The 21,952-nt window shown below is 34.0% G+C and overlaps 1 protein-coding gene across 2 annotated transcripts; it reads left to right on the top strand.

The window, feature by feature from the left end:
• The first annotated feature begins 579 nt into the window (after positions 1-579).
• SRSF11 (serine/arginine-rich splicing factor 11) lies at positions 580-21,426 on the top strand. Of its 2 annotated transcripts, none has more exons than XM_008590269.1 (10): positions 580-965; positions 3,280-3,372; positions 4,067-4,116; positions 5,792-5,919; positions 7,753-7,834; positions 13,040-13,171; positions 15,520-15,609; positions 18,167-18,262; positions 18,688-18,826; positions 18,932-21,426. In XM_008590269.1, the coding sequence occupies exons 1-10, from the start codon at positions 699-701 to the stop codon at positions 19,127-19,129; spliced, it is 1,275 nt and encodes a 424-aa protein (XP_008588491.1). In that variant the 5' UTR covers positions 580-698; the 3' UTR covers positions 19,130-21,426. The 2 variants fall into 2 exon arrangements, with proteins under 2 accessions (XP_008588491.1, XP_008588492.1); XM_008590270.1 differs by having other exon boundaries at positions 18,935-20,327.
• Positions 21,427-21,952: the final 526 nt, after the last annotated feature.

Raw genomic sequence — 21,952 nt, 5'->3', positions numbered from 1 at the left:
CCTTAGATTTTATCTGAATACACAGATTAGGCTTTAAAAACAGACATACATGTCATTTCTGGCTTAAGGAGTTTGGCTAAGTTAGCTTTTGAACTGACACTATATAGCAGCATTTTTTGGTATGGTTACCATGGCACATGTTGGAACATAAAGCATTTTACTGTACAGGTAAGGAATGTGCCATGTTGTTTTACCTATTCTCTCTTTCTCACTCCCACACACATCCCGTGTGTATTCAGAAACACATATTCATTTTCATGAGTCAGCAAAAGCCCTACACTTGATTTCAACAGAATATTTCCTTTACATACTTTTCTTCTCTTAATTTTTACAAAATTTATATGGTAGGTGTAAGAGAAAATCATAGTAACTGTACCATATTATTAACCCCTAAATCAAACTTTTTTTGTCTTGTGTATCTTGATTTTTCTGTGTGCTTTATAGTGAAGCAGCCGACACGAGTCGTTGTTCATAAAACAGCTTTTGAAAGTTGAGAGCACACCCCTGGAGAACCGACTGTGCTTGCTTACGTTTGGTTCATGACTTAAAAATCGAGTACAGGTGATGAAATCTTGGCAGTGTTAACAAAAAAGTAGTGTGTATTGTGCTATTTTTTTTTTACTCTAGAAACTTAACCATTTGTAGAGAAAAAGGAAACAAATTTTCACACATTGAAGTTTCTTTCTGACATAAAATTAATGATAAATAATCATAGAAATCAAGCTTTATATTTTAGCGAACATAAGTACTTTCAACAAACTCAGGTGGTGTATCAGGGAGACATTTTCTGGGTGTTTTTGTGTGTTTTCTGTCTTAGAAAAGAATGTATTCTAATGCAAGTATGTTTCTCTGCAGGAGTTATTCCTGATGAGACTAAGGCTTTGTCTCTGTTGGCACCAGCTAATGCAGTGGCAGGTCTTCTGCCTGGTGGTGGACTCCTGCCTACTCCCAACCCACTTACCCAGGTACTATTGAGTTCTTAAAGGATGGAAAGGAACACAGGATTGTGAATAAAACTAAACATATTTGAGCTTTTTAAGTGCTGTTGAGATTCTAGTTCATAGGGTGATAAGTCATGTGTGAATAGTATTGGAAGAGACTAAATTATAATTATAAGTAGTACAGAGAATCTCCCAGAAGTTTACACTTTAAAAATATTATGAAAATCATAAAATACCTGTTATATCAGTTTTGCCGTTGGCTCTCAAAATAACCCATAAGTAATTATAAAAAAGTCATAACAGCTCTGAACATGCTGTTAAAAACATACTCATTTGGACCAGGAAAGAAAATAAAGCCCAAGTTCAAACTTCTTAAGTGAACCCTCCTTTTCTTATTTTTTTTCCCCCCCTTTGCTCTTTTGCTGTTAATTTGGGGTTTAAGTGGGTGGTTTGAAAATAAAGATAGATTCTTAGTGGGGCTGCTGTTTGATATGGGGAAGATGAAGTAAAGTTGGTTAATGTCTAGTATTGATAATGCTATAAAAAGCATATCATTTTAAAACTAATAGGCACTTTGAATACCATGTATTCTAACTACTCAGAGAGATTGTAACTGGTCAGTAGTTTCATAGGTAATAGTGAATAATGAGCCTCACTAGAAATTTATAGAAGCCTTCTTTCTGTTGCATCATTCTGCCTGTAGTTTACAGTATGGAAAGATCAGGAGTTCTCAGGCATTTGGGTATGACTTTGATTATCACTTAACCACTTCTAGTTCTTTACCTATAAAATGAGGGTGTGGGTAATATCTGGATTCCTTTAACGTATAAAATTATGTAATAACTATTAGACAGCAGTTTGAAGTGGTATTGACAGCAATTTACCTATACCCAGTAAACAGTTAAATTACAGAAAGTTTGGTACTTTGTGTTCACTAAATATTAATTGAAAGTAGAGGAACTTTTAGCATAGTGCTTGTGGAGAAAGGTCAGACTGATTCTAATGCCATAGCATTTTACATGGGTTGTTTCTGTTAAATCATGGATTAATCAGAATTGTGTCAGATGAGACAGAGCCACACAGTAATTAGAACAAGGAACATTTAAATAAGGAATATTAACTAGTAAGAGGAGATTACTAGGGGAACTCTAATGCGTGCCATAGCATTTTACATGGGTTGTTTCTGTTAAATCATGGATTAATCAGAATTGTGTCAGACGAGACAGAGCCACACAGTAATTAGAACAAGGAACATTTAAATAAGGAATATTAACTAGTAAGAGGAGATTACTAGGGGAACTCTAATGCATACAGGAATCACATTTATGAGAAACAACCTTACCTCTAAGGCTGAGGCAGAAAGAACACAGGAAATACATTTAGATCAGGGAACTCCTCTTCTTGTCTGTGCTGAGATTTAGGCCTTCTTTGAAAAGATGGATAAGAGATAAGTTATCCTTGGATGCCCACAGAACTTGCTGGAAAGCTGTCTAAGGAAATGGTACTAAAACTCACTGAGAAGTGCAGGCCACTGGGTGTCCCATGTGGCACTGCAGGAACAATCAGTAAGGAGTCACAGGAACCAGGAAGAGAAGCCACTTCCTTAGTCAGTGTCCTTCCAGCACTCTACAGATAAAGCTTAGCATCATGGCAGCTGTCAAAGAAGAGATGCTTTATAAAAAGGGTTCTGCCTCCAGTAATCACAAAGCAGGGCAAAAAATGGTAGATTTGGAACTAGCAGCAATAAATATTTATAATTGGCACTAGAATATATAGTCATGTGTCACTTAATATGGGGATATGTTCTGAGAGATGTGTTGTTAGGTGATTTCATCATTGTGCAAACATAAGAAATGTACTTACACAAACCTACATGGTATAGCCTGCTACACACCAGGTCTATATGGTATAGCCTGTTGCTCTGATCACCGTCATAGGACTGTTCACTGTTGTATGCGGTACATGACTGTATTAAAATATTCTGTATTTTTCTCTAAATCCTGATTTTAGAAAGGAAATGCTCTGTAATAAGTGAAAAAATGGAGCCGTCATATAGAGCAAGGGTTGGCAAACTACAGCCTTTGGGCCAGACCCCTATTTTACATTTCTCTTGGTACACAGCCATGCTTATTTGTTTATATGTTGTGTATAGCAGCTTTCAAGCAGCAATGGATGATTGATTGTGTAGATTTGTGTAGAGATGAGTAGTTGCAATGGAGACCACATGGCCTGCAAACTTAAACTAGTTACTTTCTGACCCTTTACAGAAAAAAAGCTTGACCCCTGGTATAAGGAACAGAAATGAACTTTTAAATAAACAAAATTTGAAATTTCACAGATTGGTGCTGTTCCATTGGCTGCTTTGGGAGCTCCTACTCTTGATCCTGCCCTTGCTGCACTTGGGCTTCCTGGAGCAAACTTGAACTCTCAGGTACAATTTATTACCATTCAACTTTGGAACCTATTTTTATAGAGAATTTTTTGCATTAACTGTTAGAGCAAGAGTTAACTACTATGGTGTACTAAAAATTTTTTCTTATGTAACCTTTTAAAAAGAGATATAAATGATCACTGAATCATTAGCCACTTAATGTGTTCATCATCAGTATGTCATGGGATTAGTAAATAGTCATAAAAGGATGAGAGCATGGGGTCATAATTTGTTTTTCTATCATGGAAATTTTTGTTTTCTTTTATTGTAATATGGCTAAACTTTTTTCCTAAGATGTAGATGTTTTGATGTTATACTGGCTAAACAGTTTTGAGTTATATTTTACATGTTTCTTTAAAATGTTATTTTCCCTCAGAAAGTCTCAAAGTAAGCAAGAGATAAATTATTCTGTAAAATCTAGACTGTTCAGCCTTATCTTCAGATAACTTGCTACAGCTGCTCTGTACAATCCTGTGGCCACCAAATGTCACCTGTTTCTTTTTTTTTTTTTAAAGAGGCTGCTAAAAACTTTACTATGACATGTAGGTTGCAATATTTCTATTCAGTATTGTACCTAGAGCATGTTTGTTTATGTAGGTTTGGCAGATTGTCCCAGGACATTTCAACATGAGAAAATAAAATAGCAATCATTTGTTTTATGTATTCTCATTGTTTTTATATGTTGTTTTTGCAGTCTCTTGCCGCAGATCAGTTGCTGAAGCTTATGAGTACTGTTGATCCCAAGTAAGGGTTTTTTCTTTGTTTCCATCATTGATATGATATGTGAATGTCTAAGAGAACAGTTATTTTTTGATAGCTAAAAAGAAAGTTATCTGTTCTCGAAGCAAGCAATGTATATTGTTTCTGAGAAACAAGGAGAAAAATCCAGAACTAAACTCATATATAAAGGATTTTGTTTAAGTGTAATTTGTGAATGGTTTATAACAGGATGATAGCAAGAGAGCTAAATGTTATCTTCAGTTGATTCATTTAAAAAGATACATGCTCCAATCAGGAGGAAAGGTATTAAACATCTAAATATAGTAATGTACAGTCAACGGGAGAACGTACAGAGGTGCTATGGGAACTTATTTGTAAGGGGAGAACTTAGTTTGAAGATCAGAGGATGAGCCCTAAGCATAATTAAAGAAGAGAAGCAGAGCTGAGGGAAACATTATCCCAGAACAAAGTATTACATGTTGTGTAATTAGTAGCCAACATCATCTTTTAGGTGCTTTGATAAGTATTCTTTATGCTATAATTGAAATTGTTTCCTACTTGATATGTGACAAATTCATGAGATTTTTTTAAATTGGTAATTTTTTGAACTTTATGACTTTTTCTTTTAGCTTGAGAAAAGTCAGTATCAGTAAGTTGGTGAGCGTGGGGGTGGGAGAACAAAATCATTTGGCTTTAGTAGTTAGTGACATTTTTTCTTAAAAATTACCAGAGCTAAAATCCAAGCACCCAGGTTATAAAATCAGATATCACCAATACATTTGAAGCTTCCTATGTACTCTTTCTTGATTACAATTTCCCGCTTTTCCCACAAATAACTACTATACTAAATTTGGTGTTTATAATTTTTTCTTACATGTGTAAACCCTTAAGGGGCATCTTTAGCCTTTCCAGTCAGGATTTCATGTGTAACTTTGGTGGGCCATTGGCCTCTGCCTCAGTTTCTCCCCATCTGCAAACTAAAAGGTAACGCTCTTCCCCAACAAAATTATTCTGTTATAGAAAGTTCTTAAATCATATGAAGGAAAGTTTGATTAAGTTTTGAGCATTAGCATATTCCCTTGTACTACCATTTCTCAAAATGTGTTTGTTTATGGAAAGTTAATGGATTTTCAGCAAATTTAAATAGGTCTACATGGTCTCTGACTTACAGTGGTTCTATTTAAGATTTTTTTGACTTTATGATGATGCAAAAGCAATATGCTTTCAGTAGAACCTGTATGAGCTGTACTCAATACACTATTCTGTTTTTCACTTACAGTATTTGATAAATTACATGAGATATTCAACACATATGAAATAGCCTTTGTGTTAGATGATCTTGCCCAATGAAAGTGTTCTGAGCACATTTAATGTACATTAGGCTAATCTGTGATGTTTGAGTGATTTACCTGTACTGCATTTTCAACTTAGTATATTTTCAACTTACAATGGGTCTATCAGGATGTAACCCCATAGCAAGCTGTGGAGCATCTATTATTCTTATTGCCGATAATCTCTAAATCATTAAAATGTAGATATCCATTGTAAATATTCAGAATGATATTATCATGGAGTTCTTCCCCTTTTTTGGAAGGAGTATTTTACTAAAATGATCTTATATGAAGCATTTATATATTTATTTGAAATGCTGGTGTACATTTCAAAGTACTTTAGATCTCAATTCTTGGTTCTGTTTCAGGTTGAATCATGTAGCTGCTGGCCTTGTTTCACCAAGTCTGAAATCAGATACCTCTAGTAAAGAAATAGAGGAAGCTATGAAAAGAGTACGAGAAGCACAGTCCCTAATTTCTGCTGCTATAGAACCAGGTAAAATATATTGATGCAACTTTTTTGCATATTAAACTATATGATTCTTGTCAAAAATAATTATGCCACTAGTTTGGAAGTGTGTTAAATAGTACTGTAGTTGTTTTTTTTTAATTTTCTACATTCCGATAAAAGATTATGTAGTGGATTGCCACTCAGACATATTTGAAAATATCTGAAGACACTTCTGGTTGTCACGCTGGTACCAACTGCATCTAGTGAGTAGAGGACTGGGATTTTGCTAGATATCCTGCAGTGAAGAGGACAGCCCCCCACAACAATGATTGATTCGGTCCAAAGTGTCAGTAATACCTAGGATAATTTAATATGTGGTATGATCTTTTGGTTATATTTAATTATTTATGTTTGTCTAAGTTGGGATAGCCTAATTTTCATCTCTTACTTGATCAAGAGAACCTAGTAAAAGTGCTTCTGTTTATGTTACTTAAAATCAAATACCTTTTTTTTTGGCAAATTCTCTTTGAGATTGAGTGGCTAACCCCTTGACTTGCCCATATATATTTACATCTGTGGTCCTGGATTTCTTTTCCCCCATTAAAAGACTAACAGCTAATTTGTCAGCCTCAACAATAGGAGGGGGAGAGGGGATGACATTAGACCCCAAGATTCTTTTAGTGTTTTATTCATTTTTATTCTTATTTCTTAATAAATGGGAAAGTTTTTAGTATGCACAGTATTAAGAAAATAATTTTAAGGTTTAATACTGGGTAAACTGATACCAAATGCTTAATGTGTATTATATTATTCAGTCAATAAATTGTCAAATAATTAGCCACGGTTACATAGCAGGCAGAAGTAGTTTAGCATACACAGCTGGATCTGTGTTACTCAAAAGTTAGGACACAACATGCTGTAAATGCTTCTGTATTCATTGAAAACTCAAGACCAGAATGACTAAAAGTGGATTCTCTATGAACTGGTTTTCTTTCCAAGGTTTTGTGAATTTATTATTGATAGTGACATTTACAATAAGTGAACCCTATTAATGAAACCACCTAAATGAAACAGATAGAGGAACTCAGTCTCACTTTGATGATAGTTCATGTATGAAGAATGCAATGGCTTTATTTCTTTTGTTGGGTCCTAAGTTAAAGGAAATTCTTACGTGTTATTTAAAAATTAGAAAGTAAAACAGTTTAGTTCTAGGTCTGTTACCTACACTTACACAATCGAAAATTTGTGGGAAGAGGAGGGACAGGCAGGCATCAGGAGGAGAGCTGGCTTACTAAATTTAATTCTGTCACTGAAGTAGTGAATTATGACTTTCTGGATTTGGGAGCCAGATATTGAATCTGTTTTTATTTATTTATTATAAACTTGTGTATTAAATATATTTGTTTATAATTAAGGGATGATTGGGAAGATATTAATACATAAGTAAAAATTGAAGCTTTATTCTGGCTGAATTATAGCTATGTTTGTGAAAGAACCTAGGAAAGGAAAAGAGACCCCATCATTTAGAACTCTGAAATAAATTAAAGAGCTGAAGAATGGGAAAGATACCTTTTTCATAGATTGCTTTATGGAAAACACTTTACAGACTGCTAAATATGGCAAGTGAAATAGTCAAAGGAACCTTTAGCTACCTGAGAATTAGAAGTCTAATTTGGATCTACCGAAAAAGCCTAGATAATTTGTATCACTTGAGTAAGCTTCAATATTGTGATTGTAAAATGATCACTTATAACATTTAAGCATATATGTAAAAGCCGGAAATTAAGATATTTAAAGAAATTCTAGAATACAGCTGAAAGAGAATAATCTTTCTATTTGAAGATTTCTAAATACCAATTTTTTATCTTTTAAATCTAGATAAGAAAGAAGAAAAAAGAAGGCATTCAAGATCAAGATCACATTCTAGGAGAAGGAGGACTCCCTCATCTTCTAGGCACAGGTTACAGATTGCTTTTTTTAATTGGTTATATCTTAGACGAAGATATTCTCTATATGTCACATCTTTCTGAATTTGTTGTTAGCCCACTAACTCCTGGTTAAAGTGTGTTTCAGTAACCACTGCTGTTAGCAGAATGTGTAAATGAGTGCTATGCATTGTATAAAGAGAGAAAAGTATGTATAAATAGATGATTCATACTTTAAAACCCCAAAATCTGGAGGTGCTAGGTCGGAAAACATTGGGACTTGAGCACCAGAATGAGTTAGTACTCTGGAAAGAACACTGGACTTGAAATTTTTGACTTGAATTTTAAATAAGACTTTTTCACAAGATTTCTGAGATTTTAAATTAGAAGGTTGTCTGTGTAACTGCACAGTATCCATCTGATGCATGAATATTTGCAAATGACAGCTTGCTGTTCTTTTTGAGATTGTTCTTTGTATTACTCGATAAACTAATTGATACTAATCATTCATTTACTTACCTGGTAAGAATCAGTCAGGTCTCTTCTCTATGCGACATCCGATTATGAAATGCAAGGGTTTTTCTAGGCGAGTGGTTCTTAAACTCCAGGTCTTAGAACCCCTTCACACTCATAGGAAATATATGATGAGAACCCCAAAGAGCTGAGCTTTTGTTTATGTGGGTTATTATCAATCAACATTGACTATATTAAAAATTTAAACTGCCATCTTTTTTTATTTATTAATTATTTCTTTATCAAGAGAAATTATTCCTTAGCCCACATATTCACGTTTCATAGTTCAGGAACACAGGTCAGTTACAAACTTTATGAAACTCAATCCGAAGATATTCTTTGCATTCCAAAATCACTTTGCACTCTGAAGGATACCAGCTTTCCTCATCTCCTCAAAATCTTTCATGGAATCATAATCTCTGTAGACATCTGCATATGCCTTCTTTCTTGGTTCAGCCATAGCAAACTTACAGAAAGCTGCAACCCCCAGGGATACAATGAATTCTCCAACAGTATGAAATTGCAGACACGATTCTGTAAAAGCAAGCACATTCCCAAATATTTACATGTATTTGTTATACAATATCATCAAAAAGTGATATTTGGTATTATTTCTTCAGCAGTGGATTCAAGTTTCCCAAAATGTAATTTTCTCTTAAAAGCTCAGATTTTTTTCTTTGGAAACAAATTCATTTGTTTTCTTTGAAGTAATTGACTTCATTTATTTTTCAAGAAAATGTCTGCCAAATATCCAAGTCTGAATTACAGTAGTTTGTTGGTTCTTTTTTTGTTTTTAATAATGTAGAATTTATTAAATTAAAAAGTATTCACTGTTTATTTTTTTACAGGATTTATTTTCTTAATATTTATTATAAGCATATTATTATTACAAATCATGATTTGTAGGAAGGAGGATTGGTGACATCTAATGATTAAGTGTACTAATGTCCTTCTTAAGTCCAGGAAGAGGTAAAGATTGGGTAAAGATTGTCCTTTACCCAACCTATCCATCCCCAAATGTTGGTTCTTTAAAAGATAATGTTTTACGGAAAAGGCATCTAGTTCGACCTACAGCTCAATCCCACAGTTGTCTCTCTTGACATAGCCATTGTAATTTAATAAGCATCAAAAGTGATTTATGTGTACTTCCCATTTCATCACACAAAGTATTACTCAAGGGACTAGATTTTGAGGAAACAGTAAAAGTTATTAATTTTATTAAATCTGGTCTCTTAGTAAATCCCATCCTTAGTGAAAGTGGCATTATTTTTATCTTTTACTGCAGATGTGCACAGAAATGCCAGTGAAGGTTATGGTGACTACTAGCGCAAAGCAATTTAATAGCCACTACCTTGATTTGTGCTGAAAAGAAGCCAACACTTTACCCACAATTGCCTTTGCACCATTAGTGCAAATGTCAACACAGTAAAAGGAGCAATAATGTTATTATTTTGAAAATGTTGACCTTATAGACCCCATAAGAAGGTCTCGGAGTACCCAGTGTTCCACAAACCATACTGTGAAAACCATTGCTCTGAGTTATTTCTCACCAACTATTTCAGCCACTCTTCATTTTACTTAATTTCTAAATTCTACCCTGGTGGCATGCTAGTTCTAGTCAGAGCCTTTTAAGGGTGGCGTTCAGAACTATGGTATTCCAGTTGTGGTCAGTTATTTCAGGTAGTTTCAGCTTCACCTTACGTATCCCTCCACCACCTGACTCTTACACATTACTCACTGGCATCCTTCACCATTGGGTCCATCTCTTCTGGAACCAGAAGATCCATCAGTTGTCTGCCTTTTCTGAAAACTTCTGTTACTCCTCAGTTTTTATTAAGGGTTACACAAAATCATTTCTTCTCTTCAGTATCAGGATTGTCAAAAGAACATTGTATACTTGAATCCTAGACTTTCTCTCATCTCTATTAAACACACTCATAGCATAACAAATATTTAACTAGTCATATTTGTTCTCTCTCAGATGGCTTTTTCTCTATTTCCATTACCATTATCTAACCTCTAGTGTCATTGTCTTAAGTCATTTTTTGAACTCTTACAGGGTTGTCTTATATGGTATGTCCATTTTGTTCCCTGTCACCCACCTTCTCCTGGCCTGTCATTCTTAGAAATGTCTTTCAGAAACCCAAATCTGTATTATGTCACAGCTCTATTAAACCTTGAGAAGCTCCCTATTAGGCAATAAGGTGATAATAAAACCTTAGAATGACTTTCAGGGTTTTTTTATTATTTGGTCTGGTTTATCTTTCCATACTTGTCATTTATTACTCCCATACAGTTATAGAACTACTTGCCTGAACATACCATTTTTTTATGCCTCAGTGTTTTTACTCATGATTCTTTCTGCCTGATGTTCTTTCCCACATCTTCACTTGCACCTGAGGAATTTCTTTTTCTTTCTTCAATATACAGCTCAAAGCTTACTCTGATGTGAAGTGTTTGGTATTGTTTACAATTCTTATCTTCCAGGATAATTTAATTTAATCTTTACAATAGGATGTATCTTACAAGACTACCATAGTTTATATGTGTTTCCCTCTCCTGAACTCTTGAAAAGGTATGCCTATGTGTTTTTCTTTACATACTCTTAAGTACTTATTAGGACTCTCAAATTTTAATATAAATTACTTTGCTATGAGCAATGAAAAATAAGTGAAACATTTCTCTGAATTCAGACACTTGTAACACATCATAACTGATAATTATTGTGGATTGTAATATCCCAAGTTTGTTATTATGTAAAATTACCAAGACTTCCAACAAGCTTTTTGACTTAATTAGATATATGATATCACTAATATCTATTTTGCTGATTTTTAAAAGCTCATATAAACTAGTAAGTGTAATAAAAGTGGCTCTACAAAACATGCCTTTTGAAAAATGACTGTTTAAGACCCTAAGTAGATTGAAACGGTACCTCTGCTTATTAGATTTTTTTTAAGGCTATTTTATATTATTATTCTCTTTGTTTAGAAAGAAACCTGTAAGAATGTTCTTGTGATTTATTTGATATATCTGTGTTTTATCTGTATGCATTAAAGGTAGTAAAAATGTGTAACTTGGTTATCAAAAATGTTTTTTAACTTAAATTTTTTTAAAGCCAGAATCCTCAGAAGGTGAACAATGCTTAATTTTAATAACATCAATTTTCCTTTTCAGAATTTTTTAATCTCATAAGATGAAAGTGATAATTCTGACATTGATAGGCTCATTATTTTCACTCAAAGTATATTATTGGTACCTTTGGTCAAGCACTGTAGTAATTGCTCAAGAGTATGGTTCTGAATAAGATTGGCATATTTCACCTGTCCTCATAGAATAGCTTACAGAAACGTAGATAAGCATTACAAAAATATTTCTTAGGCTGTAGAGATGTTATTACATGGAATTGTTTAGTAAATAGTTTCAAATATGGCTGAAAATAAGAGATGATTAAAAGTTTATTGAGTTCAATATGGCACTGCTTATGGATTTTGAGGCTATTGTTTTAGAGAGTTATGGCAACAGAAGCTATATTAGCACGTCAGTACGAGGAAAGTCATTATTTAATGTATAAGGCACTTAGCTGGATTCTACATAACTTCATTTAATCTTTACAACTATCTTGTGAGGCAGGTGCTGTTATCTTTCTTTGACTGCTAAAGTAACAGGGTCAAAGAGGTTAGATAATGCTCTGAGTTACCTAACTTATAAGTGAGAGTTAAGCACAAGGCTTTCCCATTTCTAAAATGTCCATCCTCTGGTACCTTGAAAAGAAAGCAGGTAGAGAGTTTAGACTGTTTGAAATGTTCACAGAAAGGGGCTGTATGTCAATAAAAGTGCAGTGATCAAAACTAAGCAAAGGATTGCAACTTATTTTTAATTCTTAAAATGGAGGAGAATGAGTGTTTTAAGGAAGGAAGGAGGATTGGTGACATCTAAATGGTTAAGTGTGCTAATGTCCTTCTTAAGTCCAGGAAGAGAAGGAGAGGGACTGGGGTGGAGGGCGGGGGATGCTTTTGTCATGTGACTGGAAAGAGAGTATCATGTAGAGACAGTGATGTGTTGAGAAAAATGAGAGTAAAAGAGAAAGTTTGTACTGACCAGTATTTATCTACATACGGTCTGCATAGCTTGGAGTTCCTGAAATTGTGAATTAAAGAAGTGGAAAATATTTTAGAGAACAGCAGATGTCCATACAACGAATGGTTTCTATTTCTGAAATAGGAATAATAATGGTACCTACAAGATAGGCTTATTGTAAGGCCTATTTGCTGAGATTGTAATAAGCATAATATAACTAATAACTGGTAAATAAGTTTAACCTGCAGTAGTGAGGAATCAAATAAGAAATTACATGTTAAAATGCTATATAATTGTATAAGAGGATGCAGATGAAGCAAGTATTTGTTATTTTCCTTCATTATCTAATAGCATTTTTAACCTTGGAGATGTGGTACAGTGGGCATAGAAGGTCAGGTTGAGCAAAACATTAAAAGGTAAGAAATTCCAAGTGTTAAAGGGTGTTACTAATTTCTAAGGTATTAAAGATGTTTACTGTGTGGACTAAATAAATAATGGCAGCAAGTGAACTGGAAAGGAATTATCCCCACTTAATTGGTGGTTAGTTTGTATGTCTGAATCTTTTGTTGAATACTAAGTGAAATATTCACAAACAGCTAGTCTTTTTACATTTATATATGTGCACTGGCTTCCTTTTACATTATTAGGCGATCAAGAAGCAGATCCAGGAGGCGATCACATTCTAAGTCAAGGAGTAGGCGACGATCCAAAAGTCCAAGACGGAGAAGATCTCATTCCAGAGAGAGAGGTAGAAGGTCAAGGAGCACATCAAAACCCAGGTACAACAGACTGTCAATACTGGGTGGCAAGACAAGTTTTAGAGTTCCTAAGACCCCAAATACTGTGCTACGTAATAACAAAGGGTGAGGTGGAGGGAGATACAGGGCTAGACAGGGGAAGAAACTGTTCAGAGTTTGAGGATGCTGACATTTGTTTTCTTGTGCTCTCTCGTAAACTGAAACTTGAGCTTACCGTTGAAGGCCTGGGCAAAATTTCGTAGTAATAAAATTTCTTAGCAGTCTTACTACCTTACATTTCCTCCTTCACTTAAGCACTGCTAAGGATTTAGGTCTTTCAGTCATTCTTTGTGGTATGCCAAAGAATTTAAGGAAGACAGCCATGCCTCATTTTTCTTTTTTTGGCTGCTGGCTGGTATGGGGATACAAATCATTTATCTTTATATATCACATTATCAATAACTTGAGCAAACATTTATTAAAGATTATGCCAGATACTGAACCGTGCTAGAGGGTCTGTTATCCCATGATTTGAAACCAGTAAAGAGTTAAAGTGAGAATTCATTAAAAAAAAAAAATACCCCCAGCTTAAGGTATTATTTTCACTTAAGCATACATTCAATAACCAGTCTTATCTTGTAGAGCAATTTCAAATTAGTACACCTAATCTTGAGTAACACATACCAAATCACTGTTTTTCATTTTATAATGGCATTTGAAAGTGCATGGATTTTTATTTTCCCCCAGTCATTCATAGTAGTCAGACACATATAATTTCACAGCACTTAATTTGTATTTAGCAACTGTCCTTTGTCTCTTTCAAAATATTTACCTTAGCTTTGTAGAAGCAGCCCTATATTTACATTCTTTATCCATTTATATACTTGATTAAATCACATAATAAGAACAGCTGGGGGCCAACAAAATTTATTCTTAGTTATTAGCTTGTAACTCAACTGATAGGAGAAGAGGAGCTGCTACCTGTGTGTTCAACCCATAGTAATGGGGCTTTCGGTTGTTATGTGTTGTAGAGTGAATCATCTGTTAATCTAGTTAGTTAAACAAGGTTACTTAATGGAATAGTTATCATGCAAAGAGGAATTAGGCATTCCTTCCCTCAAGGGCTTTCTGGTTTCTAGAAGAGTGATGAATATAATTACAAGGGAAGGGTCCTTGGTAGATGTGGTTCCCTCTTGCTAGTGTTGTAAGAGGCTTAATTGAGAAGTGATGACTGTTACTTAAATTCTCATAGATTTGACTGGACTAAGTGGGTGGCATGGTTTCAGGTAGGAAATGGTGTTTACAAAGTTAGCATAAGTTCTTGAAATAGCAAGATATAGGTGTAGGAGGACCAGGAAAAAAGGCAGAAAAGTATAAGGAGACAACAGATCATGGAAGCCTTTGTTTTTTACACTGTTTGCACTTGATTCAGGAGGTAACTGGAGTGGATTAAAAAGTGATTAATAAGGAATTGATGTTTTCATGTTTGTTCTTTGAAAGATTTCTGATAGAGGGTGCAGGGTCAATTTGTGGAAGGCATGACTGGTACCCACTAGGTGACTGTTGTAGTAATGTAGGAATTAGATTTTAAAGAATGAAGAGAGGGGATAGAGCAGAAGGAATGAAATAGAGAATATAGGGTAGTAGAAATACTAGCTTAGAACAATAGAAGAGATACTTTGGTCCCAAAGATTATAGAATAGTTGAGGATAGGTGTGTATGTTTATAGAATTTATCATTCAACAAACATATATTGATTATCCTTTTCTTTGCTCAGGATCTTGGGGAGAATGGTGACCTTGGGAAAAAATGCCATGGGGAATAAAAATAAATTTATCCAAGTCTATAAAAAGATTTTGGGTTGAGGTATGGTTATAATACGAGTCCATTATGTTGGGATATTTTTCTAATAGCACTGAATAGCCCAGAGTATGTAGCAGCAAAACAAGATAAGAGGCTTGTCCCAGTCCATGATATAGATTCATATGGGATGGGTGCTTCGGAAGAATATTGAGTGATTTTGATAGTGTATTATGGGTTTTGGCCTGATAGTAGAAGTGGGTTGGGAAACTGGTGATCAGCTGAGAGTAAAAAAAGAGCGTTGAAGAGCCTAGAGAGAATTGTTAAAACTGTTAGTGTTTACCAACAAACATACCAGGAAACTGGCCAGCATCTTAATTATTTACTTACCACATAATCTACTGAAAAGAAGTTTTGTGAAATACTAGCAAAATGGGATTTTTAAAGAAGTCATTGTGCCACAAATATGCCACATGGGCTGTTATTTCTAAAACAGTTTCTGTCAGAGTTATACTTTTTTTGATTTTTACCACTATACAAATCGGCATTAGCTCAGTCTTCAGCATTCATAAATTGTGTTCATTTACTAGAGACAAAAAGAAAGAAGACAAAGAAAAGAAACGTTCCAAAACACCACCAAAAAGCTATAGCACAGCCAGACGTTCTAGAAGTGCAAGCAGGTAAGATAGCATTATGAACTCTTGGCCTCTTTTTAAACTTTGTAAGATTATCAATAGGCTGTGAACGTGAAGTGCTGCTTTCCAGGACATAAATAAGTACTTTAGTGTTGAAAAAAGTTAGGCCATGCCATTATTGAAACTTATTAAAATCAATTTGTGAAGAATAAGCTGAAGTTTATCTTTCTTTTTACTTAATATTTTACAGAATAGAGTATATTTGAAATAACATGGAATTCAATAGTAGTATTTCTGTCTTAAAGGTTGACTTTTAACAGCTAAAGTATACTGAATTGTTACATTAAATTTCATTATAGTGAGTTATATTTGTCATATCCACATTTTGCTTTTCCATGTAGTGGTTATTGATAAATTCATGGGAAGCAATGTAAGTTCTTTTTTGTGTCATTCTCATACTAATTCTGTCTTTAAACTATCATAGTGAAAACTGAAACGGTGTTGTAAACTATAGAAAATATATTTTTCATGCTTAACTTGAAATTTATACATTAATGAGGGCTGGCCATACTTCATTCCATTTCTTCAGATCTCGTTTACACGTTTTACTGCAGTGTTTTATTCATCTACCTTATTTAAATTCACTAGGAGGCTCATGTCATATAAAAAGATTAATTCAAAATGGATGAAAAACCTACAAGTAAGAGCTAAAACTATAATCAGAAAAAAACAAGTAAATCTTCATGACCTTGAATCTGGCAGTGGTTTCCTAAATGTGTAACACCAAAAGCACAAGCAACAGAAGAAAAAAGATAAATTGGAGATCACCAAAATTAAAAACTTCCATGTTTCGAAGGGTACTGTCAAGTAAGAAAACCCGCAGAATGCTAGAAAATATTTGCAAATTATATATCTGATAAGGGACTTATATCTAGAACGTATAAAGAACTCTTACAACTCAGTAATAGAAAGGCAAATAACCCAATTTAAAAATAGGCAAATCAAAATAAATAAGTAAAATAGGCAAATCAGGACTGGCCGGTTAGCTCACTTGGTTAAAGAGTGTGGTGCTGATAACACCAGGGTCAAGGATTTGGATCTCAGTACTGGCTAGCCACCATAAAGGGGGAAGCGGGGGCAAGTCACAGTCACAATGAGGTATCACTTTATACCGACTATCATTTATCAAAAAGACATAATAAGTGTTGGTGAGAATATGAAGAAGTAATAGCCAAAAAGTCAGCCCAAATGTTCATTAACTAACAAAAGGATAAACAAAGTTGTATATCCATACAATGGAATATTATTTAGCAATAAATAAGAATGATACATGCTACAATATGGATAAACCTTGGAAACGTTGTGCCAAATGAAAGCAAGTTACAAAAGGCCACGTATTGTGTGATTCTATTTATATGAAATGTCCAGAATCCATACAGAAAGGAGATTAGTGATTTCTGGGAAGACAAGGAGGATTGGGGTGATAGCTAAAGGTATGGATTTCTTTTGGATATCTTTTAAATGTTCTTGAAAAGTAAGTTTATAAGAAAGTAAAACAGAAGAAAATGATAAACCAGGCCTTAAGGATAGATGGCAAAAAGGCATAAAATATGGAAAGTGCAATATGTCTTTTCTTACCTTAAAAACTGGGGAGGCATCCTTTACCTGTTTATTTAATGTACTTATTTGTGATCATTTTATCCTGATGAATTTTAAATGCCTACTATATGTTTGCATTTGTGCTACAATCTATTGAAGGGCACAGAAATGTAAAATGTCTCTTCCCTGTAGATAATTTGGAGGATCAGTTACACAGAACAGTAGCAAAAAGTATAAGGTTATAAAGTCCTGGCAGACTTAATAAATGTTTGATGAATGAATGTTAAGTTGTATGTAATGTTCCCAGGATGGGGTCATAGTTCTATAAGGATGATAGAAAAAAAAGTATCATTTGGAAAATGGACAACTGAAAACACAGGGTTTTATTTTTTGACTGCTTTGTTTGTGCCTAAATTTTGTAATAGTCATCTTGCAAATCTGACAACTTTTAAGAATCGGGAACAGAAATTTTTTTTAAAACCATAATAAAAAGGAGGGGAAAGCTGTATATCTTAAAAAAATAATAGTTCAAAGCAAGGTGATGTGAGATTTTTCTGGGGTATAGGAAGTTGATTCAATTTCTACCTTTTCGCTAACTTTAGTTCTCTGAATTTTAATCTAATGACTTAAAAGTTAATTTGGGGAGTATTTTATTAGTGATTGTCTTCTATATCACAAAGTTATTGAATTATCTGATACCTGTTCTGGCCACTGGATGTTTGAATCTTAAATCAGTAATAGTTTACTTCAGACTTTTTCCCTCTTCCATTAGAACGTTTTTAAAATCAGTGTTTTCTCAAGCTTAATATTTCTAATATCTTGCTTGCCTTGAAGAAGAATTGGTAGAAACTAGAGATTTCAGTGAGGGTGGTAAAGGAATCATTATTAGAATCATGCTGTAGCAGTTCCTAGTGGAGCTCCAGCGTAGACACATCTGTGATGTGTCTGCACTTTTTAAGTCATAATGTATTTTAAAGCCTAGTTTAAACATTCGTTATTCTAGAGAGAGACGACGACGACGAAGCAGGAGTGGAACAAGATCTCCTAAAAAGCCTAGGTCTCCCAAAAGAAAATTGTCTCGCTCGCCATCCCCTAGGAGGTAAGAATGTTATCATTTAGGTCTGCCCTGTATATTTTTTAGAAGTTGTTAGTTTTTTTAAATGTTCTGTGTTTTTAAAACTGTTCTACAGTTTTTCTTCCTTTTCAGAAATTAAAAGTGCTTAAGAATATATTGATACATTTTCTTTATGGCTTGGGACATATGATAAATGCCTTAGGATTGGGCATTTTAGACTTGTAACCAAGTTATGGTCTTCTCACCTATATTGCTTGTGCACAGCTTGTACCTTTATAGTCTAGTGTGTTTTGAAATTGAATCTTTGCTGTCCTTTTATATCTTGTGGACTTCGGTCAAGCTCACCATCTAACACGTTAAAAAATGTTGCTACTCGAGGTGAAATTGAAATGTCTTGAAAGGTTCTTTTATAAAGCATCTTTTTTGAGCACATTTTACTGTCATTCTAGACATAAAAAAGAGAAGAAGAAAGATAAAGACAAAGAAAGAGGCAGAGATGAAAGAGAACGATCAACAAGCAAGAAGAAGAGGAGTAAAGATAAGGAAAAGGACCGGGAAAGAAAATCAGAGAGTGATAAAGATGTAAAAGTATGTTTACAAACTAATATATTTTGGTAGTTTGAGTGTTGTTGGTACTTTCAAGAAGTGATGTTTCTTTGAAGAAGTTTACTTTTATTATTATTCTTGGCAAAGCAGGTTACACGGGATTATGATGAAGAGGAACAGGGGTATGACAGCGAGAAAGAGAAAAAAGAGGAGAAGAAAACAACAGAAGCAGGTTCCCCTAGAACAAAGGAATGTTCTTTGGAAAAGGGAACTGGTGATTCACTAAGAGAATCCAAAGTGAATGGGGATGATCATCATGAAGAAGACATGGATATGAGTGACTGAATATTGCCTCAGTGGGAATCCACCTGTATACATGCATCAGTGTCATTCCTTTGTGTGATTTTTTAATGCTGTATTGTTGACATCTCAAACCTAGATGTATACAGCTCTCAGTTATAAATGGTTATAAAGCTCCTGGTATTGATATTAGTTATTTACATCAAAAAGCTTTTAGAAAATGGTACATGGGTAACCAGTTTTTCTTGTGGTGAAATCTGATTGAGTAACCAAGCAGTTTTACTATTCTGGTGCTGCTTCATAACAAAAATGAAAAGCTGCATGCATCTACAGCAGGCATGGATTGTTTATGTTGTATGATCTCCTTTATTAAGTAAGTTCACTTATAGTATTTCTAGAATTTGATTCTTTGCCATAATAGAGCCATGTAGGGAATGCACTGATTGCATGTTATTGTGGCAGACAAGAATATCCTAAATGTCATTAAAATCCTCCAACAACATGATGGATCTACTTATGGTCTTGTTTGTTGACATGACAAATTAACATTCTTGTAGTTACATCTGGAAATGAGCATTTGAATTAGATAATCTTATAAGCCTTGTGGCTAAATTTTTGTGGCTTTTGTTTAACTTTGAAAGGTTATGTATGCACTAACCTTTTTTTGATGGCTAATTAGGCTTTAATTACAGAAACAAGGTTTCAAATAAAACTGTCTTTGGCAGTGAGTAAATAGCAAGATATTTTGAAGTAGAGTTGTATACTTTTTCGTAAGGCATTTGGGAATTTTTTTTTCCTGAAATGATAATTTATTCCACATTTACATCAGTGAAAACTATCTGCCTATTCTGAGTCCATCTGTAAAAAAGTTATCTGTTGTCCTGATTTTCAATTTTCCACTCTTGTTTTAAGCTCAGTGTTGGAAAAAGGGGGTAGTGCATTTTAAATTGACCTTCATATGCTTTTAAAATAAGACAAATCTACTTGATAATGTACCTTTTATTTGATCTCAAGTTGTATAAAACCAATAAATTTGTGTTACTATTACCGCAGTAGTAATTTTATGCACACAGTGATTCCATGTTATATGCAAAGTAGTTAGGCAACTGTTTTCTTAGTTACAGGAGTTTCAAGCTTCACTTTTGTGCAGTAAAAACAAAAGTAGGCTACAGTCTGTGCCATGTTGATGTACAGTTTCTGAAATTGTTTTACAAGACTTTGATAATAAAAACCCTTAAACTTATGTTTCATGTTCCTATAAAACTATTTGTATTTATTTACACTATTGAATGTATGACATTTACCTCATTCATTTCACAAATTAAGTTCTTTCCCTTTCTAGCCATGTTTAAATACAGCAACAAGATGAAATCCATCATTGTAGTGATAGTTGCCTTCAGAATTGTCAAACATGATTTAATTTCTTTCTAAACAATCTTTTTATTAGCTTAGTATGATTTTATTTCTCGTGTTTTGGGAGTGGGAATGGGGTTGGATAAAGCAATGGACTTTAGGATAAATAAATGATCCCACCTATATCTAGTAAATTTATATTTTCAGTGAAATACAAATATTTGCCTTTTCTGGAGTAGTATAGAAGCTGTCAATGATATGTATCTACTGTATAATACTAAATAGTATATTTATTCATTTATGAAACAAGTAGTGTTTGTGTGTCTGGGACTAAGGGAAAATGAGACTTGGAATTGTAGCTTTTATCCAGGTTTTGAGTATAAAAATTTTTTTTTTTTTAAACACTGTTCTAAAATAGAAATGCCATATAGAAAAGCAACATCATTTTTACAGTTTGTAGTAGGTAACTTTTTAAAGATTTTATCAAAAAGAATTTTGTCTATAGTGAGTAAAAGAAGTTCTAGTAACGGTCCTAATAATCACTGCATTTTTAAAAACAAAGTTGATAGCAAATGGTATTTCTTTAAACTTTTTTTTTAGCAAAGGTTGAACCATGTGATATGGCTAGTTTTTTTTAAGTCAAAAACAAGTGAAATATTGGCAGTTTCATTCACATGGTAAACCTAACATTCAGAGTCTATTCCCTTACTTGTAATCTGAGTACAAAAATATTAACTTTTCTAAAATAATTAAAAATTTTTGGTTTTAAAATAGTGCCACTGACTTCAGATGCTGCAGTGAAGGGAATCCATACTTAAGGATATTTACTTTCAGTGGACATTCTCTACACAGATAATGTTGCACTGGGTCACAAGCCTTTTTAACAGATAACCAGTTGAAATCAAGTGAACACTGCCTCCACACTTGAGTTTTGTTCTGTATTTGGTAGTAAAAATGATTAAAAAATAAAAGTGGTTTTCTTAGAAAAATGTTTGTTCTTATTTATTTGCTTAAATTCTTCAGGAGTGAATGAGAGGGTAGTGGCTATGTGATCAGCCTTTTCAAATTGAAAGATTTAATTGAGAGTCTGATCATGACTTCGGGCTTTATTTGGTTGAATTGGAGAGGACCTGTGTTTCTTCAGTTTTCCATGAAATTGATAGCTACCTTGCAAAGTACAGATGCTCCTCGACTTACAATGGGGTTTATTTGGACATGGGACATAGCCCCATCTTAAGACAAGGAGAGTTATGAACGCTTATTGCTTTTGCACCACCTTAAAGTGGAAAAATTAAGTTGAACCATTGTTATTTCACTTACAATGGGGTTTATTTGGACATGGGACATAGCCCCATCTTAAGACAAGGAGAGTTATGACCGCTTATTGCTTTTGCACCACCTTAAAGTGGAAAAATTAAGTTGAACCATTGTTATTTCGGGGACCGTCTGTAGTTGGCTAAAAAAGTTAGTCCTGGGTCAATAAGTGGTAGCTGCTGTTTGATAATGGGAATCTTA

This window comes from Galeopterus variegatus, unplaced genomic scaffold, assembly GCF_000696425.1.
Source record: "Galeopterus variegatus unplaced genomic scaffold, G_variegatus-3.0.2 Scaffold5957, whole genome shotgun sequence".
Taxonomy (NCBI): domain Eukaryota; kingdom Metazoa; phylum Chordata; class Mammalia; order Dermoptera; family Cynocephalidae; genus Galeopterus; species Galeopterus variegatus.
Note: the sequence above shows the minus strand (reverse complement) of the source record. Positions and strands in the feature narration are given on the sequence as shown.